The 21,881-nt window shown below is 43.7% G+C and overlaps 1 protein-coding gene across 2 annotated transcripts in view; it reads left to right on the top strand.

The window, feature by feature from the left end:
- Positions 1–257: 257 nt before the first annotated feature.
- Positions 258–21,881, top strand: part of RNF149 (ring finger protein 149) — a 61,727-nt gene continuing 40,103 nt past the window's right edge. The window contains exon 1 of one of the 2 annotated variants that reach the window (XR_008888615.1): positions 258–941. Coding sequence is in view for 1 of the 2 variants with exons in the window: in XM_056556089.1 (XP_056412064.1) it covers positions 512–941 (430 nt within the window). In the remaining variant the exon portion in view is untranslated. The remainder of the gene's footprint in view (positions 942–21,881) is intronic. The other variant, XM_056556089.1, reaches the window with a different exon arrangement.

Raw genomic sequence — 21,881 nt, 5'->3', positions numbered from 1 at the left:
GGTTGGCATACGGTTTACAATGAAATGTCTATATATACGGTTTGCAATACGGTTTGATACGTTTTTTTCCAATGAAACCGGATACGGCAACCGTATTGCAAAAACGAGATGTGAATGCAGCCTAAGGCAGTGTGTATCAGTGCCTGTATGTCACCAGTCAGGGCAGGATGACCCGGACACCCACAATGCCAGGGATGACCCGGCACCCACAATGCCACCCTGCCGTGGTATTGGGCCGCTGAGGGCGCTGGGAGAAGCAGAGAATCCAGACTGAGCACCAGGGAAGAGGAAAGGGAGGAGCCAGCCAGTAAGGGAAGCAGTGCAGGAGGAGGAGGACTAGTACCTGGGATCACAACACTGGCACAGGGACCGGAGTATAGACTCACCCGGCTGCTGCCACAGACACTGCAGCGAGTGCCCCGTCCAGCTCATGCCAGCTTGGCAGCAGTGACTCCAGCACAAAGGGTCAATGCCCGGCACTGCTCCCAGGTGCTGACGAGCTGAGGAGAGGATGCTGAGCGGACTGTGTGTGTTCTCCGTGCTGTGCGCCCTGTGCCCCTGCTCCTCCAGCCGCTCCTTAGAGTGGTTCACCGCCCTGGTCCGCACAGAGTACACGGAGCCCCTGACTAACACCACGGTGCAGGGCACCACCGAGAGCGGCCGCTATGGGGACAGCTCCCCCAAGGAGAGCGTCCAGGGTCTGGTGGGCTTCCCCCGGGATCCGGCTCACCTGGAGGGCTGTCAGCCTGATGTCCAGTACGTCGTGCCCGGCATGAATGCCAGGGCCATGGAGGAGGGCGAGCCCTGGATAGCGCTGGTTTCCCGAGGAGGCTGCACCTTCAAGGATAAAGTGGTGAACGCTGCCCGCAGGAGGGCATCAGCAGTGGTCATCTTCAATGAGGCCAAGAATGGCAATGGCACGGTTCCCATGACACATCTAGGTAAGCTGCTGTGCCCTCTCCCTATGCTGGCATCTTGTGTGATCTGGGTCACTTAATACCTCATCTGGGATGTCACCTACAGAATTCACATTATGTGCTGGGTACTGTCTGCTATCATACCTGAAGGGGTCCCTGGAGGTGGCACCTGGTGCCCCCTCTGTTATCTGGGTCCATTTATACCTCACCTGGGCTGTCACCCACAGCATTCACATTATGGGGGCACGTGTATGATTGATGGGTACTATTTACTATCATACCTGAAGGGGGTCCCTGGAGGTGGCACCTGGTGCCTCCTCTGTTATCTGGGTCTATTTATACCCCACCTGGGCTGTCACCCACAGCATGCACATTATGGGGCACTTGTATGATTTAATGGGTACTATTTACTATCATACCTGAAGGTGGTCCCTGGAGTTGGCACCTGGTGCCCCTCTGTTATCTGGGTCCATTTATACCTCACATGGGCTGTCACCCAAAGCATTCACATTATGGGGGCACGTGTATGATTGATGGGTACTATTTACTATCATACCTGAAGGGGGTCCCTGGAGGTGGCACCTGGTGCCCCCTCTGTTATCTGGGTCCATTTATACCTCACCTGGGCTGTCACCCACAGCATTCACATTATGGGGGCACGTGTATGATTGATGGGTACTATTTACTATCATACCTGAAGGGGTCCCTGGAGGTGGCACCTGGTGCCCCCTCTGTGATCTGGATCCATTTATACTTCACCTGGGCTGTCACCCACAGCATTCACATTATGGGGCACTTGTATGATTTAATGGGTACTATTTACTATCATACCTGAAGGTGGTCCCTGGAGTTGGCACCTGGTGCCCCCTCTGTTATCTGGGTCTATTTCTACCTCACCTGGGCTGTCACCCGCAGCATGCACATTATTGGGGTACCTGTATGATTGATGGGTACTATTTACTATCACACCTGATGGTTGTGTCTGGAGGTGGCATCTGTCACCCTGTGTTATCTGGGTCCATTTATACTTCACCTGGGCTGTCACCCACAGCTTGCACATTATGGGGGCACTTGTATGATTTGATGGGTACTATTTGCTCTCTTACCTGAAGGGGGTCCCTGGTGTTGGCACCTGGTGCCCCCCCTGTTATCTGGATCCATGTATACCTCACCTGGGCTGTCACCCACAGCATTCACATTATGGGGGCACATGTATGATTTGATGGGTACTATTTGCTCTCTTACCTGAAGGTGGTCCCTGGAGGTGGCACCTGGTGCCCCCTCTGTTATCTGGGTCTATTTCTACCTCACCTTTGCTGTTACCCGCAGCATGCACATTATTGGGGTACCTGTATGATCTGCTGGGTACTATTTACTATCACACCTGCTGGGTGTTTTCTGCTCTCCAGAAAGTTTTTTTTGTTACTTTTAAAAAGTGGAAAGAGTCATCACCATTGTTACAAGTCAGGTTACACAGCCTTCTCCAAAATTGTCATCATAGCGGGGTCATCTGACCGTTGGACACTTCTCCCATTGTAAATTCTTGGCATTGTTCTCATTGTGTGACTCAATGCATTCCTATTAAATGAGGTACCTTACCGGCTCACCGTGTAGTACAATCAGCCCAGGGTTATCCACATAGGCTTCCCATCGGATATGGTTGTCAAGAGAAAATAACGCCACCTTCTACATATGTGTTGTCAAGTGATCATAGGGTGCCTCCAACTGTTGCAAAACTACAACTCCCAGCATGCTTGGACAGCCAACGGCTGTCCGGGCATGCTGGGAGTTGTAGTTTTGCAACAGCTGGAGGCACCCTGGTTGGGGAAAAACTGATGGAGAGGTCAATGGATAGCTTCAATGCCCCTTCAAAAGCAGCGTTTTTTCAAATACTGGAAAACCCCTTTAAAAGACCTGTGGCCTCTCTAGATATTATGATTTTTTAATAACCCCTAAATTTTACAGGTTATATCCTGTACACTTGATGCACAATTTTTATATATTATATTTATTTTATATATTAATATCCATTTTTATGTTCAAACGTTTTTACACTATTTTCATATATGTAATTTTTTATAAATATTAATATTTTTCTATATGCGCACATATATTGATATTTTGTAAGATATATGTACACACCACTAGTCATACACTCTTTTGTTTAATGGGGCTTTGTGTCTCTCTTCTGCTTATATATTGTCACTGGTATTGGCTTTTATATTCTATACCTTATATATTTTTTATTATACACTAATATATTGCCATGTTTAGTGTGTTCTGCACATGCGCAAGCCTTGTGGCTTAGCTGGGTTTTGAATATTCGCATGATACGTTGCGGCCGCAAGTCTTGATTGTGCCCTTGCGCACGTAGTTCTCCGATATATGCTTGCGTTGCGCACTCAGTTTAGCCCCATTCATCTGCACTGTGCGGGCGAGATGTCCCGATACTTGCGGGATGACGTCTGCAGACGTGCCACATCATTGCGCAGAGCAGACCAAGATGGCGGCCACCACCGATACCACGCTAGCATACAGTTACCTGTTGTTTTATATTTATTAACCCTTAACGACGCAGGATGTAAATGTACGTCCTGGTGAGGTTGTACTTAACACACCAAGACGTACATTTACGTCCTATACATGACTGCGAGCATCGAAGCGATGCTCGGGTAATGCGCGGCAGGTCCCGGCTGCTGATAGCAGCCAGTGACCCGCTGGTAATGGCAGACATCTGTGATCGTGTGGATGTCCGCCTTAACCCCTCAGATGCCGTGATCAATACAGATCATGGCATCTGCAGCATTGTTGTCACTAAAATTGATCGGATTAAGTTGGTGCGCCGGCACGGCGTGCATAGCGACGCCGGAAAGCAAGGCCCGGGATGCTTAAACTGCTATCCGACAGCAGCTTAAGCATTTTGCGCTGTCGGATAGCAGTTAATGCGATGGCCCCGACTTATAAAAGCATCGTATGTCGATGCTGACATCCACATGCGATGGCCTCTGAGAGGCCATCGTATGTTGATTTTATCATATGTCGGGGCCATCACATGTCGGGGGGTTACTGTATACAGTGGTCCCTCAACATACGATGGTAATTCGTTCCAAACGACCCATCGTTTGTCGAATCCATCGTATGTTGAGGGATCTGTGCAATGTAAAGTATAGGAAGTTATACTCACCTGTCCCCGTCGCTCTGGACAAGGTCCTCACCGCTCCCGATGCTGTCCCAGGGGCTCCCGGTGCTGTCCCGCTGCTCCGGTGTCTTCTTCGCGATCCTCCAGTGTCTTGCGCATCTTCTCCAGGGTCCGGGCCTGGCTTTCTGGTGACGTTGTTACGCTGCTGCGCCGGCGCGGCGTGCGTAGTGACGTAATAACGACGCCGGAAAGCGAGGCCCGGACCCTGGAGAAGATGCGCAAGACACCGGAGGATCGTGAAGTGGACCCGGAGCAGCAGGAATAGGTAAGCGAACCTGCCAGGGATGCTTAAACTGCTATCCGACAGCAGCTTAAGCATTTTGCGCTGTCGGATAGCAGTTAATGCGATGGCCCCGACATATAAAAGCATCGTATGTCGATGCTGACATCGACATGCGATGGCCTCTGAGAGGCCATCGTATGTCGATTTCATCATATGTCGGGGGCCATCGTAGGTCGGGGGGTTACTGTATATTTATTTATTATATACATATTTGGTATCGCCGCATGCGAAAATATCCGAACTATTAAAATATAATGTTAACTAACGGCGTGAACATATAAAAAAAAAACACTGTCCAAAATAGCTGCTTTTTATAACATTTTATTCCAAAAATTTTTTATAAAAAATGTATTCAAAGTTTTATATAAGCAAACATGGTATCATTAAAAAGTACAGATCACGGCGCAAAAAATGAGCCCTCATACCGCAGCTTATATGTAAAAATGAAAAAGTTATAGGTCTTCAAAATAGGGGGATTTTAAACGTACTAATTTGGTTAAAAAGTTTGCGTTTTTTTTTTAAGCGCAACAGTAATAGAAAAGTATGTTATCACGGGTATCATTTTAATCGTTTTGACCCAAAGAATAAAGAACACGTCATTTTTACCGTAAATTGTACAGCAGTTTTCTTTTAATTTCCCCACTCAAATAGTATTATTTTGGTTGCGCCATACATTTTATGGTAAAGTGAGTGATGGCATTACAACGGACAACTGGTCGCGCAAAAAACAAGCTCTCATACTAGTCTGTGGATGAAAATATAAAAAGGTTATGATTTTTTTGAAGGCGAAGAGGGAAAAAGTCCTTAAGGCCCAAATGGGCTGAGTCCTTAAACCCTTAAGGTCCAAGGACGTACCGGTACGTCCTTGGTCCTGCTCCCGTGATATAACGCGGGGTTACACAGTAACCCCGCATCATATCACGGCGGGCCCGGCGTCATAGTGAAGCCGGGACCTGCCGCCAATAGCGCGCAGCGCCGCGCGCTATTAACCCTTTAGCCGCATGCTCAGAGCTGAGCCACGCGGCTAAAAGTGTAACTAAAAACTTCCGGTTAGCTCAGTGGGCTGTTCGGGATAGCCGCGGCATCCCCAACAGCTTACAGGACAGCGGGAGGGCCCCTACCTGCCTCCTCACTGTCCGATCGCCGAATGACTGCTCAGTGCCTGAGATCCAGGCATGAGTAGTCAAGCGGCAGAATCATCGATCACTGGGACCTATAACAGTGCAAAAGAAAAGTGAAAAAAAAAGTGAATAAAGATCATTTAACCACTCCCCTATTAAAAGTTTGAATCACCCCCCTTTTCCCATAAAAAAAAAAAAAAAAACACAGAGTAAATAAAAATAAACATATATAGTATCACCGAGTGCGGAAATGTCTGAATTATAAAAATATATCGTTAATTAAACCGCTCGGTCAATGGCGTACGCACAAAAAAATTCCAAAGTCCAAAATAGTGCATTTTTGGTCACTTTTTATATCATTTAAGAATGATCAATAAGTTCTATCAATGCAAAAATGGTACCGTTAAAGACTTTAGATCACGGCGCAAAAAATGAGCCCTCATACCGCCCCATACACGCAAAAAAAAATAAGTTATAGGGGTCAGAAGATGACAATTTTAAACTTATTAATTTCCCTGCATGTAGTTATGATTTTTTCCAGAAGTGCGACAAAATCAAACCTATATAGTAGGGTATCATTTTAATCGTATAGACCTACAGAATAAAGATAAGGTGTCATTTTTACCGAAAAATGTACTGTGTAGAAACGGAAACCCCCAAAATTCACAAAATGGTGTGTTTTTTTTTTTCAATTTTGTCGCACAATGATTTTTTTTTCCGTTTCACCGTAGATTTTTGGGCAAAATGACTGACGTCATTACAAAGTAGAATTGGTGGCGCAAAAAATAAGCCATCATATGGATTTTTAGGTGCAAAATTGAAAGAGTTATGATTTTTTAAAGGCAAGGAGCAAAAAACGAAAATGCAAAAACGGAAAAACCCCCGGTCCATAAGGGGTTAAGGGGTTAATGAATGTTAGTTTGTTTCTGATTGACTGCACAAGTACTTATATACCATACCAACAACAAGTGTAATGACTCCCTGAGGAAGCCTAACGGTGAAACGGCATTGGGGTACTGATAAACTGGGAGGGGATGGGTACAGTGGAGGTCGCTGGATCCGCATATGGAGCGTGGGAAACGTGCATTGTTATACTTACCTGTTTACCCAAGAAGATTTACTTCCATTCACTGACATTTTCATATCTGTGGGTTTGGTATGCTATTTCCCATTTTCCACGTGTTGATCCGTTGACTTCTCAGTGTTCACATGTGCATCTGTATTTATGAATTGCTGTTTTTTATTTATTTATTGTTTTACATATGTATATGTAGTATATACTGGTGGCCCTAAGTGTATATAGGGTAGTTACGTGTATGCACTTAATTTGTATGTAATACTATCTACCTCATGGTTGTCAGCTATGTCTGACTGCTGTCCCTTTTTATTAGTTTTTATGTAACACTTTAGTGTTATTTCTAATTCTTGTCTAGTGTGAATTGTAGGTATTGTTATAAGATTAAAGGGGTATTCCAGTAAAAAAACTTTATATATAAATCAAAGAAACGGAGCATCTCACCACACCGACCCAGGTAGTCTTTGCAGGTGAAAATTTATTCCAGGATTATCACCACGGAAGACAAGCAGGGGAGAGTGAACAAAAGACGCGGGGGTATCCTCTCGGTGACGGGCCGTTTGGCGCCGAAGCGCTTCGTTAGACCGGGATAGTGAGGTCACAGAAAGGGGAATGCTTTTAAAACAGGTGATAACTCCTGACGCTGCATTTAAGCCGCAGGTCATTGGTTCCTTACTATAATATGTTAATACATTACAAAACAGTTTGTCCATAGTGAAAAGCAACTTCCTCTTGTATGAAACCAGTATTCATAGCACAGTATTCTCATAGTAGAGCACCATACTCCTGTTTTTCATTGAGTCCTAGCGGGCCCGTGGGATCCGTTCTGGCTTCGCTTCTCAGGAGCTGTTGGTGCTTATTAACTCCTCTGGGGGCATTTTTAATGCGTTCGATTCCTGCAAATTTGATCTCGTCAGGATTGCCATTGTGCTGTTCGCGCATGTGGGCAATAAGACGGGGAGCCCCTATACCTGTGGTTATTGATTTTAGGGGTTCCCTTACTCTATGGTAGAGGGGTCGAATAATTTTCCCTATGTAGTATCGTCCACATGCGCAAATCAGACAATAGATTACGTAGCTTGTCTTACAGGAGATGAAATGTCTCAATTGGATGTCACATCCTCCTAACTTGATTGTGTTACATTTCAAACTATTTTTGCATCGTTTACAAGAGCCGCAAGCGAAGTTTCCTAATGGGCGAGAATCTGTCAACCAATTTGTTTTGGATTTCAGATTTTTTCTTTTTTTTATCGTAAAAATCCTGAATCCTCGTGCTCATACACAAACATATACCATGCCATCTTGGAGGCAAGGTATGTGTTTTCCGTTAGCAACCCCTATATGAAGTTTATTAAACTTTTTTTACGCTTTGTTGATGACATTTTTGTAGTGTGGGATTGGACAGAGGCACAGTTTGGAGATTTTGTTCATTATCTAAATCATGAGAATGACATGAACATGACATTTACTTTCACCTTTGGGAATAGCTCCCTCAAATTTCTGGATGTGCAAATTGACATCATAGACAATTGCATTGTCACATCAGGGTTTAGAAAACCCATATCCAGGAATTCAATTCTCCACTATGCCTCCTCCCATCCCACCCACATAAAAAATGGATCCCAAAAAGTCAGTTTATCAGACTGAAGAGAATTAATAATAATGCTGAAAAATATAAGGAACAAGCAGACGCCCTGGAAGACAGACTTTTAAGAAGGGGTTACCCAGCTAAAGTATTAACAGATGCCAGACAGGCGGTAGAAAAAATCCCTAGAAATACTTTACTAAAATCATGAAAAAACAAAAACAACAATAATAGGTTCACATTCAAAAACACCAACATGAATGAAATTATTAAGAAAGCAATTCACAAACATTGTTACATAGTGCAGCAAGACGAAGATTTAAAAACCCTAACAGGATCCAATCCAATAGTTACACACCGTAAAAACATAACTATTCAGGATTTTTACAATTCAAAAAGAAAAAATCTGAAATCCAAAACAAATTGGTTGACAGATTCTCGCCCATTAGGAAACTTCGCTTGCGGCTCTTGTAAACGATGCAAAAATTGTTTGAAATGTAACACAATCAAGTTAGGAGGATGTGACATCCAATTGAGACATTTCATCTCCTGTAAGACAAGCTACGTAATCTATTGTCTGATTTGCGCATGTGGACGATACTACGTAGGGAAAACTATTCGACCCCTCTACCATAGAGTAAGGGAACACCTAAAATCAATAACCACAGGTATAGGGGCTCCCCGTCTTATTGCCCACATGCACGAACAGCACAATGGCAATCCTGACGAGATCAAATTTGCAGGAATCGAACGCATTGAAAATGCCCCCAGAGGAGTTGATAAGCACCAACAGCTCCTGAGAAGCGAAGCCAGATGGATCATCCGAACGGATGCCACGGGCCCGCTAGGACTCAATGAAAAACAGGAATATGGTGCCCTACTATGAGAATACTGTGCTATGAATACTGGTTTCATACAAGAGGAAGTTGCTTTTCACTATGCACAAACTGTTTTGTAATGTATTAACATATTATAGTAAGGAACCAATGACCTGCGGCTTACCTGCAGCGTCAGGAGTTATCACCTGTTTTAAAAGCACTCCCCTTTATGTGACCTCACTATCCCGGTCTAACGAAGCGCTTCGGCGCCAAACGTCCCGTCACCGAGAGGATACCCCCGCATCTTTTGTTCACTCTCCCCTGCTTGTCTTCTGTGGTGATAATCCTGGAATGAATTTTCACCTGCAAAGACTACCTGGTTCGGTGTGGTGAGTTGCTCCCTTTCTCTATATCTCCTATGCACATGCTTTGAATGGACTTTACTGCACACGTAGAGCACCACTGAAGTCCCTCCAGCAGTTGCAAGGGAAGACACAGTATACCGAGTATAGATCATTATCCTCTAGTGCTACTAGCAGGTGGTGCCAAGTCCCTCTATACTTATTTAGATTTGTAAATAACTTCTATTAAAAAATCTTAATCCTTTCAGTATTTATGAGCTGCTGAAGTTGAGTTGTTCTTTTCTGTCTAAGTGCTCTCTGATGACACCTGGCTCGGGAACTGTCCAGAGTAGAAGCAAATCCCCATAGCAAACCTCTTCTATTCTGGACAGTTCCCAAGACAGACAGAGGTGTCAGCAGAGAGCACTGTTGTCAGACAGAAAAGAACCACTCAACTTTATTAGCTGATAATTATTGGAAGGATTAAAGGGGTATTCCGGTGGAAAACTTTTTTTTTAAATCAACTGGTGCACCCCATGATTTTATTTGCCTTGGCAGCAGCTGCCCAACACTGGTCACTACAGCTAAATTTACTATTAACTAAGACTCCCAAGTCCTTTTCCACATCAGTCGTCCCAAGTGTTTTCCCATTTAATACATAACCCAAGCCCGTATTTTTCTTCCCCATGTGCATTACCTTACATTTATCAATGTTGAACCTCATCTGCCACTTCCCAGCCCAAACCTCCAACCTATCCAGATCCATTTGTAACAGTGCACTGTCCTCTACAGTGTTTACCACTTTACAGAGTTTAGTATCATCTGCAAAGATTGCTACTTTACTATTCAACACCTCTACAAGGTCATTAATAAATATATTAAATAGAACAGGACCCAAGACGGACCCCTGTGGTACCCCACTAGTACCAGTCACCCAATCAGAATAAGTACCATTAATAACCACCCTCTGTTTCCTATCACTGAAACAGTTACTTACCCACTTACACACATTCTCCCCCAGCCCAATCCTTCTCATTTTAAGCACCAATCTTTTATGTGGAACCGTATCAAATGCTTTGGAAAAATCCAGATATACGACATCCAGCGATTTCCCCTGGTCCAGTCTGGAGCTCACCTCCTCATAAAAGCTGGTCAGGTTAGTTTGACAGGACCGATCCCTCATAAACCCATGCTGATATGGAGTCCTACATTTATTTTTATCAAGATACTCCAAAATAGCATCTCTTAGGAAACCCTCAAACAATTTACATACAACAGAGGTTTAACTAACAGGTTTATAGTTCCCGGGGGGGGGGTGTGTATAGAGCAGGGGAGATATACACAACCTGAGCTCTGTACTTCCAGTACCTTTTTATTAAGCTGTGGGACAACCCTGTCAAGATGGCAGAAACTTTCCAACATATAGGGGGAGATTTAGCAAAACCTGTTCAAAGTAAAGGTTGCCCATAGCAACCAATCAGATCGTTTCTTTAAATTATAAAAATACTTGTGAAAAATAAAATAAGCAGTATGGTTGCCATGGGCAACTGCACCACTCTTCCTCTACACAGGTTTTGATAAATCTCCCCCATAGCTCACATTGAATCTGTGCTACATGCAGATTTTGCTGCAGATTCAGTGTAGTAGGGGTGCAATCTGGCCTGAAAGTGGGGAAATCTGCAGTGAAAATAAGTGAGCATGACCATGAATTGGAACAAAAAAGGCCTATATATCTGTGTGGAAAAAGAGTTGTAGCATTTGAATAAGATTTGAATTATCTTGCTCCAAATTTTATTTGGAAATCTGCAGCATTTCTGCAACATTAATGTGGGTTATGTAGACTAGTGCAGCAAATGTCTCTGTATTATAACCTATCTTAACAGTGATAAAGAAACATCTACATGCCAGGTTTTAATAGACTCTTAAGGGAAAATTTGTTAAAACCAGCATTTCACTTGCTGGTTTAAATTCAAAGGGGTTGTCTGGGCCTGGGTTGCTTTTTTAATATGTGGGTCAGGCTACATTAACCCATTGAAGGGGTTATCCAGGAAAAACCTTTTTTTTATATATCAACTGGCTCCAGAAAGTGAAACAGATTTGTAAATTACTTCTATTAAAAAATCTTATAGCAAGATGTTCCTTTTGTTATATTTCTTATATTGTTAAAATGCCAATAAAAATCTTATTGAAAAGAAAAAAAAATCTTAATTCTTTCAGTACTCATGAGCTGCTGAAGTTGAGTTGTTCTTTTCTGTCTAAGTGCTCTCTGATGACACGTGTCTTGGGAGCTGTACAGAGTAGAAGCAAATTCCCATAGCAAACCTCTTCTACTCTGTGCAGTTCCCGAGACAGACAGAGGTGTCATCAGAGAGCACTGTTTCCAGACTGTTTCCAGATAAGAACAACTCAACTTCAGAAGCTAATAATTATTGGAAGGATTAAGATTTTTTAATAGAAGTAGTTTACAAATCTGTTTAACTTTCTGGGAGCCAGTTGATCTAAAAAAAAATATTTTTTCCTGGAATAAATTCTGTAGGTCCATACGATTAAAATGACACCCTACTTATATAGGTTTTTATTTTGTATTACTTGCAGGAAAATGTATAGGATTAAAATTGTCATCTTCTGACCCCTATAACTTTTTTTATTTTTCCTGCGTACGGGCCTGTATGAGGACTCACTTTTTTGTGCCGTGATCTAAAATTTTCATCAGTACAATTTTTATATTGATCGGACTTGATCGCTTTTTTATTTATTTTTTCATGATATAAAAAGTGACCAAAAATAAGCTATTTTGGACTTTTTAATTTTTTTTGTGCGTACGTCATTGACCGTGCGGTTTAATTAATGATATATTTTTATAGTTCGGACATTTTTGCATGCGGCGATACCACGTTTATTTTTATTTACACAGTTTTTTTTTTTATGGGGAAAAGGGGGGTGATTCTTACTTTTTATTAGGAAGGGGTTAAATGATCTTTATTAACTTTTTTTTTCACACTTTTTTGCAGTGTTATAGCTCCCCCCCCACCGGCTATTACACTGCACATATCGATCTCATACACAGATCATTGCCGTGCATTGACACAGCAAAGATCAGGGTTATCGGCGGCCGATTGCTCAAGCCTGGATTTCAGGCTTGGAGCAATCAATCGCTGATTGGATGCGACGGAGGCAGATAAGGGGACCTCCGCTCGCGTTCTAGCTGGTCGGGACATCGCGATTTCACCGCGATGGTCCCAATCATCCCGACTGAGGTGCCAGGAAGCTTTTACTTTCATTTAAGACATGAGAATCAACTTTCAACACCATGTCTAAAGGGTTAATAGTGCGTGGCACAACGATCGTTGCCGCACGCTATTAGCCCAGGGTCCCAGCTGTCGTGACCCTGCGTTATATACCAGGCGCAGGGCGTACAGGTACTCCCTGCATCCTTATGAGGTTAAAAATAACAGTCATACACATACCCATTGTTGCTGGTTTCCCAATGTCTGATCTCTTTCACAGTCCTCCTTACTAGTTCTGGTGACTTTCTGTCTGGACAGATCATCAGCTGATCTCTATGCTGTCAATCTCATCAGCCGCTAAGTGGGCATTTCCTGTCTGCTTGGAACGTCACTGGAACTAGTAAAGAAGAGGATTGCGGTGGAGAATGGTGGCTCAGTGGTAAGTATACTGTTTTATTATTTTTTTTCAGTGCAGCCAGGGCCATATAGTAAAACACACCCCTGCCTTGAGAACCCCTTTTAAAGTGTGCTAGAAAAACTATTGGCAGACCTGTATCTCTGGTTATAGGTATGTGAAAATACATAGTGACCGGTCCTGCTGTGGGCACAGCTTCACTGCATCAGTGGGCATGTGCCCCTTTCAGAAGTGCAGCACGCGTATTGAGGCAATGAAGCCTTTGCCCACAGCAGGGCCTGCTTACTCGTGTGCGCTGCTGTTAATATGCACAAGATTTTTTAAACAGGGCTCAGTGTTTTAACCCCTTAAGGACTGAGCCCTTTTTCACCTTAAGGACTCGGCCATTTTTTGCAATTCTGACCACTGTCACTTTAAACATTTATAACTCTGGAATGCTTTTAGTTATCGTTCTGATTCCGAGATTGTTTTTTCGTGACATATTCTACTTTAACTTAGTGGTAAAAATTTTTGGTAACTTGCATCCTTTCTTGGTAAAAAAATCCCAAAATTTGATGAAAAATTTGAAAACCTAGCATTTTTCTAACTTTGAAGCTCTCTGCTTGTAAGGAAAATGGATATTCCAAATACATTTTTTTTTATTCACATTTCCAATATGTCTACTTTATGTTTGCATCATAAAATTGACTTGTTTTTACTTTTGGAAGACACCAGAGGGCTTCAAAGTTCAGCAGCAATTTTCCAATTTTTCACAAAATTTTGAAACTCGCATTTTTTCAGGGACCAGTTCAGGTTTGAAGTGGATTTGAAGGGTCTTCATATTAGAAATACGCCACAAATGACCCCATTATAAAAACTGCACCCCCCAAAGTATTCAAAATGACATTCAGTCAGCGTTTTAACCCTTTAGGTGTTTCACAGGAATAGCAGCAAAGTGAAGGAGAAAATTCACAATCTTCATTTTTTACACTCGCATGTTCTTGTAGACCCAATTTTAGAATTTTTGCAAGGGGTAAAAAGGAGAACATTTTTACTTGTATTTGAAACCCAATTTTTCTCGAGTAAGCACATACCTCATATGTCTATGTTAATTGTTCGGCGGGCGCAGTAGAGGGCTCAGAAGGGAAGGAACGACAAATGGTTTTTGGGGGCCATGTCACCTTTAGGAAGCCCCTATGGTGCCAGAACAGCAAAAAACCCCACATGGCATACCATTTTGGAAACTAGTCCCCTCGGGGAACATAACAAGGGGTAAAGTAAACCTTCATACCCCACAGGTGATTCACGACTTTTACATATGTAAAAAAAAAAAAATTCCCCTAAAATGCTTGGTTTCCCAAAAAATTTAAATTTTTACAAAGGGTAATAGCAGAAAATACCCCCCAAAATTTGAAGCCCAATTTCTCCCGATTCAGAAAACACCCCATATGGGGGTGAAAAGTGCTCTGCTGGCGCACTACAGGTCTCAGAAGAGAAGGAGTCACATTTGGCTTTTTGAAAGCACATTTTGCTCTGGGGGCATGCCGCATTTAGGAAGCCCCTATGGTGCCAGAACAGCAAAAAAAAAACACATGGCATACTATTTTGGAAACTAGACCCCTCGGGGAACGTAACAAGGGGTTAAGTGAACCTTAATACCCCACAGGTGTTTCACGACTTTTGCATATGTAAAAAAAAAAATTTTACCTAAAATGCTTCTTTTTCCCAAAAATTTTACATTTTTAAAAAGGGTAAAAGCAGAAAATTCCACCCAAAATTTGTAACACAATTTCTCCCGAATACGGCGATACCCAATATGTGACCCTAAACTGTTGCCTTGAAATACGACAGGGCTCCAAAGTGAGAGCGCCATGCGCATTTGAGGCCTGAATTAGGGATTGCATAGGGGTGGACATAGGGGTATTCTACGCCAGTGATTCCCAAACAGGGGGCCTCCAGCTGTTGTAAAACTCCCAGCATGCCTGAACAGTCAGTCTGGCTGTCTGGTAATACTGGGAGTAGTTGTTTTGCAACAGCTGGAGGCTCCGTTTTGGAAACCGTGGGGTACCAGACATTTTTCATTTTTATTGGGATGGGGAGGGGGGCTGTGTAGGGGTATGTGTATATGTAGTGTTTTTTACTTTTTATTTTTATTTTTTGGTAGTGTAGTGTTTTTAGGGTACAGTCACATGGGCGGGGGTTCACAGTAGTTTCTCGCTGGCAGTTTGAGCTGCGGCAGAAAATTTGCAGCAGCTCAAACTTGCAGACGGATACTTACTGTAAACCTCCGCCCATGTGAGTGTACCCTGTACATTCTCATTGGGGGGTGGGGGGGAACATCCAGCTGTTGCAAAACTACAACTCCCAGCATGTACGGTCTCTCAGTGCATGCTGGGAGTTGTAGTTTTGCAACAGCTGGAGGTACACTGGTTGTGAAACACCGAGTTTGGTAACAAACTCAATGTTTTGCAACCAGTGTGCCTTCAGCTGTTGCAAAAGCTACAACCCCTAGCATGTACGGACAGCGGAAGGGCATGCTGGGTCTTGTAGTTATGCAACAGCTGAGGCATACTACTTTAGCTGGGGATGCTTGGGATTGTAGTTATGCAACAGCTGGAGACACACTGGTTTGCTACTTAACTCAGTGTGCCTTCAGCTGTTGCAAAACTACAACTCTCACCGACAGCCAACGGGCATGCTGGGAGTTGTAGTTATGCAACCAGCAGATGCAACACTACAACTCCCAGCATGCACTTTAGCTGTTTGTGCAAGCTGGGAGTTGTAGTTACACAACAGCTGAAGGTACACTTTTCCATAGAAAAAATGTGCCTCCAGCTGTTGCAAAACTATAAGTCCTAGCATGCCCATAAGGGCATGCTGGGAGTTGTGGTGGTCTGCCTCCTGCTGTTGCATAACTACAGCTCCCAGCATGCCCTTTTTGCATGCTGGGAGCTGTTGCTAAGCAACAACAGGAGGCTGTCACTCACCACCAACGATCCACGCCGCATCAGGTCAGTCCCTCGTTGTCGCCGCCGCTGCTCCTGGGGCCCCGACCCCAACATTGACGCCGGGGATCGGGGTCCCCAGCTGCCGGGGTGCACGTCCCGCACCCGCTCACGTCCTCCGGAAGAGGGGCGGAGCGGGTTGCGGGAGTGACACCCGCAACAGGAGCCCTGATTGATCTGCCGGGAAACCGACCGACGAATCAGGGCGATCGTGAGGTGGCACCAGTGCCACCTCACCCCTGCTGGCTATGGCTGTTCGGGCCGTCAGAGACGGCCCCGAACAGCCTGTAATTCCGGGTCACCAGGTCACTGGAGACCCGATTGACCCGGAATCTGCCGCAGATCGCTGGACTGAATTGTCCAGCGATCTGCGGCCATCGCCGACATGGGGGATCATCATGACCCCCTGGGCGATATGCCGGGATGCCTGCTGAATGATTTCAGCAGACATCGGGCACCGGCTCCCCTCCAGCTAGCAGCGGAGGACCGGGATTTGACAGGGCGTACTCAAACGTCCTGAGTCCTTAAGGACTCGGAAAAGGGGCCGTTTGAGTACGTCCTGCGTCCTTAAGGGGTTAAAGGGGTACTCAGGTGAAAACCTTTTTTCTTTTAAATCAACTGGTGGCAGAAAGTTAAACATATTTGTAAATTAATTCTATTAAAAAATCTTAATCCTTCCAGTACTTATTAGCTGCTGAATGCTACAGAGGAAATTCCTTTCTTTTTGGAAGACTGATGACATCACGAGCACAGTGCTCTCTGCTGACATCTCTGTCCATTTTAGCAACCATGCATAGCAGATGTATGCTAAGGGCAGCATGGTGGCTCAGTGGTTAGCACTGCTGCTTTGCAGTGCTGGGGACTTGGGTTCAAATCCCACTAAGGACAACATTAAATAAAGCGTTATTATTATTATAATAACATCAGCAGAGAGAACTGTGCTCGTGATGTCATCAGAGAGCATTCCAAAAAGAAAAGAATTTCCTCTGTAGTATTCAGCAGCTAATAAGTACAGGAAGGATTAAGATTTTTTTAATAGAAGTAATTTACAAATATGTTTAACTTTCTGCCACCAGTTGTATTTAAAAGAAAAAAGGTTTTCACCGGAGTACCCCTTTAAGCCGAGCCCTGTATGTCAGTCAAGTAAAGGGAGGAGTGTATGAGGGGAAACCAGGTCCTGGGTGAACAGGTCCACTGGCAGTGTGCAAATCTGTCACTATTGTGGACTTTCTGCGCACCTATACAAGTAAATGGTGAGGTAGGTCGCAGTAGTTTTCTCGCAGTGGGTTTCTTTAAAAGGAGTGAAAACTTGCCAATTTTTCCTCTTCCCAGTCAATGTGTACACTATGCTGCTAATAAATACTCGTCCTCTGGGTTTACCATAAGGGTGCGTTCACACATGCATATTTTCTACGGCAGATTTGAGACAGCAGATTGAAGTCAATGGGCAGCAAAATCTGCAGTAGAAAATATGCACCTGTGAATGCACCCTAATGGGTAATCGCACTGCAGATTGGGAACAGAGCCCTGGGAGGAATTGATAGGCCATGTTACTAATAATATTGGTCCAGATGACGGTATAGGTGTTTCCTCTGGTCTGGGCTGCTATTTTGTGTGTCCTATAATTACATATCATCCCAACACAAGCCTGACTTGCTTAGACCTCATGTTAGAGCAGTGTTTCCCAACCAGGGTGCCTCCAGCTGTTGCGAAACTACAACTCCCAGCATGCTGAGTTGTAGTTTCGCAACAGCTGGAGGCACCCTGGTTGGGAAACACCGTGTTAGAGTGGCATTTATCAGGATGGTGAGTGTTTTAATATTTTACCATCTAATGTCACATTAATTTTATTCAAGGTAACGCATATTATTTACAAGAAAGAATAAGCCTCTAAATAGATCTTGGTCCCCCCGACCCCCCCCCCCCCTCCCCCATTGACTGCAAGAATAGTTCAACAGTTCATAGAACATTCATGACTATGAGGAAAGGTGACTCTACCCATTAGAGCATATAGTCTAAATTTTGCTGTAGAAATAAGATACCTGCATAATGAGGGAGCAAGGTAAGTCACCCTTGGTGGCTTATATGTCCTGGGGGGGCAAAGCTTCCATCTGGTAAGAATTCAACTTGTCCTTATTCTTCCTTCGAATAATGTTCCATTTTTTTGCTGCTCTACTATTGAATCCAAATACATAATTCGTAATCCCTCTTTCTTCCATTATCTGCCATTTATTTTAAAGGAATTACTGGGGTGCATGCAGCTATACATATACAGTCATGGGCGTAAATGTTGGCACCCCTGAAATTTTTCAAGACAATGAAGTATTTCTCACAGAAAAGGATTGCAGTAACACATGTTTTGCTATACACATGTTTATTCCCTTTGTGTGTATTGGAACTAAACCAAAAAAGGGAGGAAAAAAAGCAAATTGGACATAATATCACACCGAACTCCAAAAATGGCCTGGACAAAATTATTGGCACCCTTAAAGCGGTATTCCGGGAAAAAACTTTTTTTTATATATCAACTGGCTCCAGAAAGTTAAACAGATTTGTAAATGAATTCTATTAAAAAATCTTAATCCTTTCAGTACTTATAAGCTTCTGAAGTTAAGGTTGTTCTTTTCTGTCTAAGTGCTCTCTGATGACACCTGTCTTGGGAAACGCCCAGTTTAGAAGCAAATCCCCATAGCAAACCTCTTCTAAACTGGGCGTTTTCTGAGACAGGTGTCATCAGAGAGCACTTAGACAGAAAAGAACAACCTTAACTTCAGAAGCTCTTAAGTACTGAAAGGATTAAGATTTTTTAATAGAAGTCATTTACAAATCTGTTTAACTTTCTGGAGCCAGTTGATATATAAAAGAATTTTTTTTCCTTTAATATCCCTTTAACTTCATATTTGGTTGCACACCCTTTAGAAAAAATAACTGTAATCAGTCGCTTCCTATAACAATCAATAAGCTTCTTGCACCTCTCAGTCGGAATATTGGACCACTCTTCCTTTGCAAACTGCTCCAGGTCTCTCTTATTGTAAGGGCGCCTTTTCCCAACAGCAATTTTAAGATCACTCCACAGGTGTTCAATGGGATTTAGATCTGGACTCATTGCTGGCCACTTCAGAACTATCCACACTTTGTTGCCATCCATTTCTGGGTGCTTTTTGACGTATGTTTGGGGTAATTGTCCTGCTGTCACTGTAGGTACTGTGTTCTTTTCTTTGTAGGCCTCATTCTGTTTTCGGTAAACAGTAGAATGATGTGCTTTACCAAAAAGCTCCATCTTGGTCTCATCTGTCCACAAGACGTTTTCCCAGAAGGATTTTGGCTAACTCAAGTTCATTTTGGCAAAATGTAGTCTTGCTTTTTTATGTCTCTGTGTCAGCAGTGGGGTCCTCCTGGGTCTCTTGCCATAATGTTTCATTTCATTTAAATGTCGACGGATAGTTCACGCTGATACTGATGCTCCCTGAGCCTGCAGGACAGCTTGAATAGCTTTGGAACTTGTTTGGGGCTGCTTATCCACAATCAGGACTATCCTGCGTTTGACACCTTTCATCAATTTTTCTCTTCCGCCCATGCCAAGGAAGATTAGCTACAGTGCCATGGGTTGCAAACTTCTTGATAATGTTGCGCACTGTGGACAAAGGCAAATCTAGATCTCTGGAGATGGACTCGTAACCTTGAGATTATGATATTTTTCCACAATTTTGTTTCTCAAGTCCTCAGACAGTTCTCTTCTCCTCTTTCTGTTGTCCATGCTTAGTGTGGCACACACAGACAGCCAATGAAAAGACTAAGAGAACTTCTCTCCTTTTTATCTGCTTTCAGGTGGGATTTTTATATTGCCCACACATGTTACTTGCTCCAGGTGAGTTTAAAGGAGCATCACATACTTGAAACAATCTTATTTTTCCACAATTTTGAAAGGGTGCCAATAATTTTGTCCAGCCCATTTTTGGAGTTTGATGTGACATTATGTCCAATTTGCTTTTTTTCCTCCCTTTTTTGGTTTAGTTCCAATACATACAAAGGTAATAAACATGTGTATAGCAAAGCATGTCTTACTGCAATCCTTTTCTGTGAGAAATACTTCATTTTCTTGAAAAACTTCAGGGGTACAATCATTTACTGCCATGACTGTATATATAGAATAGGCTGACCGTGTGTCAACTTAATGCTAAGAGCATACCTTTCCACCATGTTTCACTTTGCTGGGCGTCTTCTGGGTCTCTGTTTAAAAAAACATGAACGCTTATTCAAGCTGACAGCTTTTAAAGGTGTATGGCCATGTTTACTCCCCTCATCCTATGCTTACGGGCAAGTTTAGAGATGGCTGTCTGTGTGTTTTTACACCAAGGCTGGTTCCAGTAGTGTTTGCTTGGCTTTTGGTGAAGTATTTTATGTGTGTGTTTACTGTTCTTCTCTAGATGATATCATTTTGTATTGTTTGTAGTAGGTGTTTGTCCTTGAATAGAGAGCAGACAAAGCTGTTTGTGTGTAAGAACAATGGAGACGCAATGAGGAAACATCTGGGGACTGATAGCTTGCTGACCTGAATTCATAGATACAGACAGGGATAGAAATTTTCTTTAACACTAAGTTGTTCCTTTGCTTCCCAAGATTATCCTGTCCTTGATTTTGGATGTAGAAGAACAAATATCTATGCGGCCGTACAAGTAAACAGTGCACATTCTCTGCAGACGTCATACTTGGTGTTTAACTGGTGTAAATAAGTAACTTCAGCTTTGGTTATTGCTGACATTGCAGTATTACTCTGTAGTGACAACTTATTCACTGTCTCTTGCAAAATGAGAAGATTGATCTTGAGCCACAAACATAATAAAATGTGAATAATATAGTAAAGCATATGTATCAAGAGCTCTGTAAAGGAATAACACAACACACTAGTACAACAATTTACAGGCCTAGGCAGGATTCCACCCTCCAGCATGTGGATACACACATACATCCGAATAATAAAGAGCGTTTCCATCACTATACAGTATCAGTTGTTCTTGAATTACCAGTTAAAGGGGTACTCCAACCCTAAGACATCTTATCCCCTATCCAGAGGATAGGGGATAAAATGTCTGATCGTGGGGGTGGGGGGGCGCCGCTGGGGTCTTCCGCTATCTCACATGCAGCACCCACCTCTGGGAGCTGCACGCAGCGCTGCAGCCTCATAGTCTACCGGGTCACGACTACGGGGCCGGAGTATCTTGACATCATGACTCAGCTCCCGTGTGACGTCACGCCCTGCCTGACGGCAGACTCCGAGGCTGCAGCGCTGCATGCAGCTCCCAGAGGTGGGTGCTGCATGTGAGATAGTGGTGGTCCCCAGCGGTGGGACCCCTGCGATCAGACATCTTATACACTGTCCTTTGGATAGGGGATAAGATATCTTCGTGCCAGAGTACCTCTTTAAGTCCTTGTTCACATTTTTTTTAATTTTTTTTTTATGGTACATCATTTAAGTTACCGTACTTTTTGCCGTATAAGACGCACTTTTTCTTCCCCAAAACTGGGGGGGGGAAAAGTCGGTGCGTCTTATACGGCGAATACACCCCTATTGTGACGGTCCCTGCGGCCATCAACGGCCGGGACCCGCGGCTAATACAGGACATCACCGATCGCGGTGATGCCCTGTATTAACCCTTCAGACGCGGCGATCAAAACTGACCGCCGTGTCTGAAGGGAAAGTGACACTAACCCGGCTGTTCAGTCGGGCTGTTCGGGACCGCCGCGATCTCACCGCGGCGGTCCCGAACAGCCCAACTGAATAGCTGGGTTAGTGCTTACAGGACAACGGGGGGGACCTTACCTGCCTCCTCGGTGTCTTCTCCGTTCAGGGATCCCCTGTATGGCGCTCTCCTTCCTCGTCATCACGTCGTCGCGTACGTGCGTCGGCGTGTGTAA

Source organism: Hyla sarda, chromosome 2, assembly GCF_029499605.1.
Source record: "Hyla sarda isolate aHylSar1 chromosome 2, aHylSar1.hap1, whole genome shotgun sequence".
NCBI lineage: Eukaryota > Metazoa > Chordata > Amphibia > Anura > Hylidae > Hyla > Hyla sarda.
The sequence above is the reverse complement of the archived record's forward strand: the minus strand, read 5'-3'. Positions and strand labels throughout refer to the sequence as shown.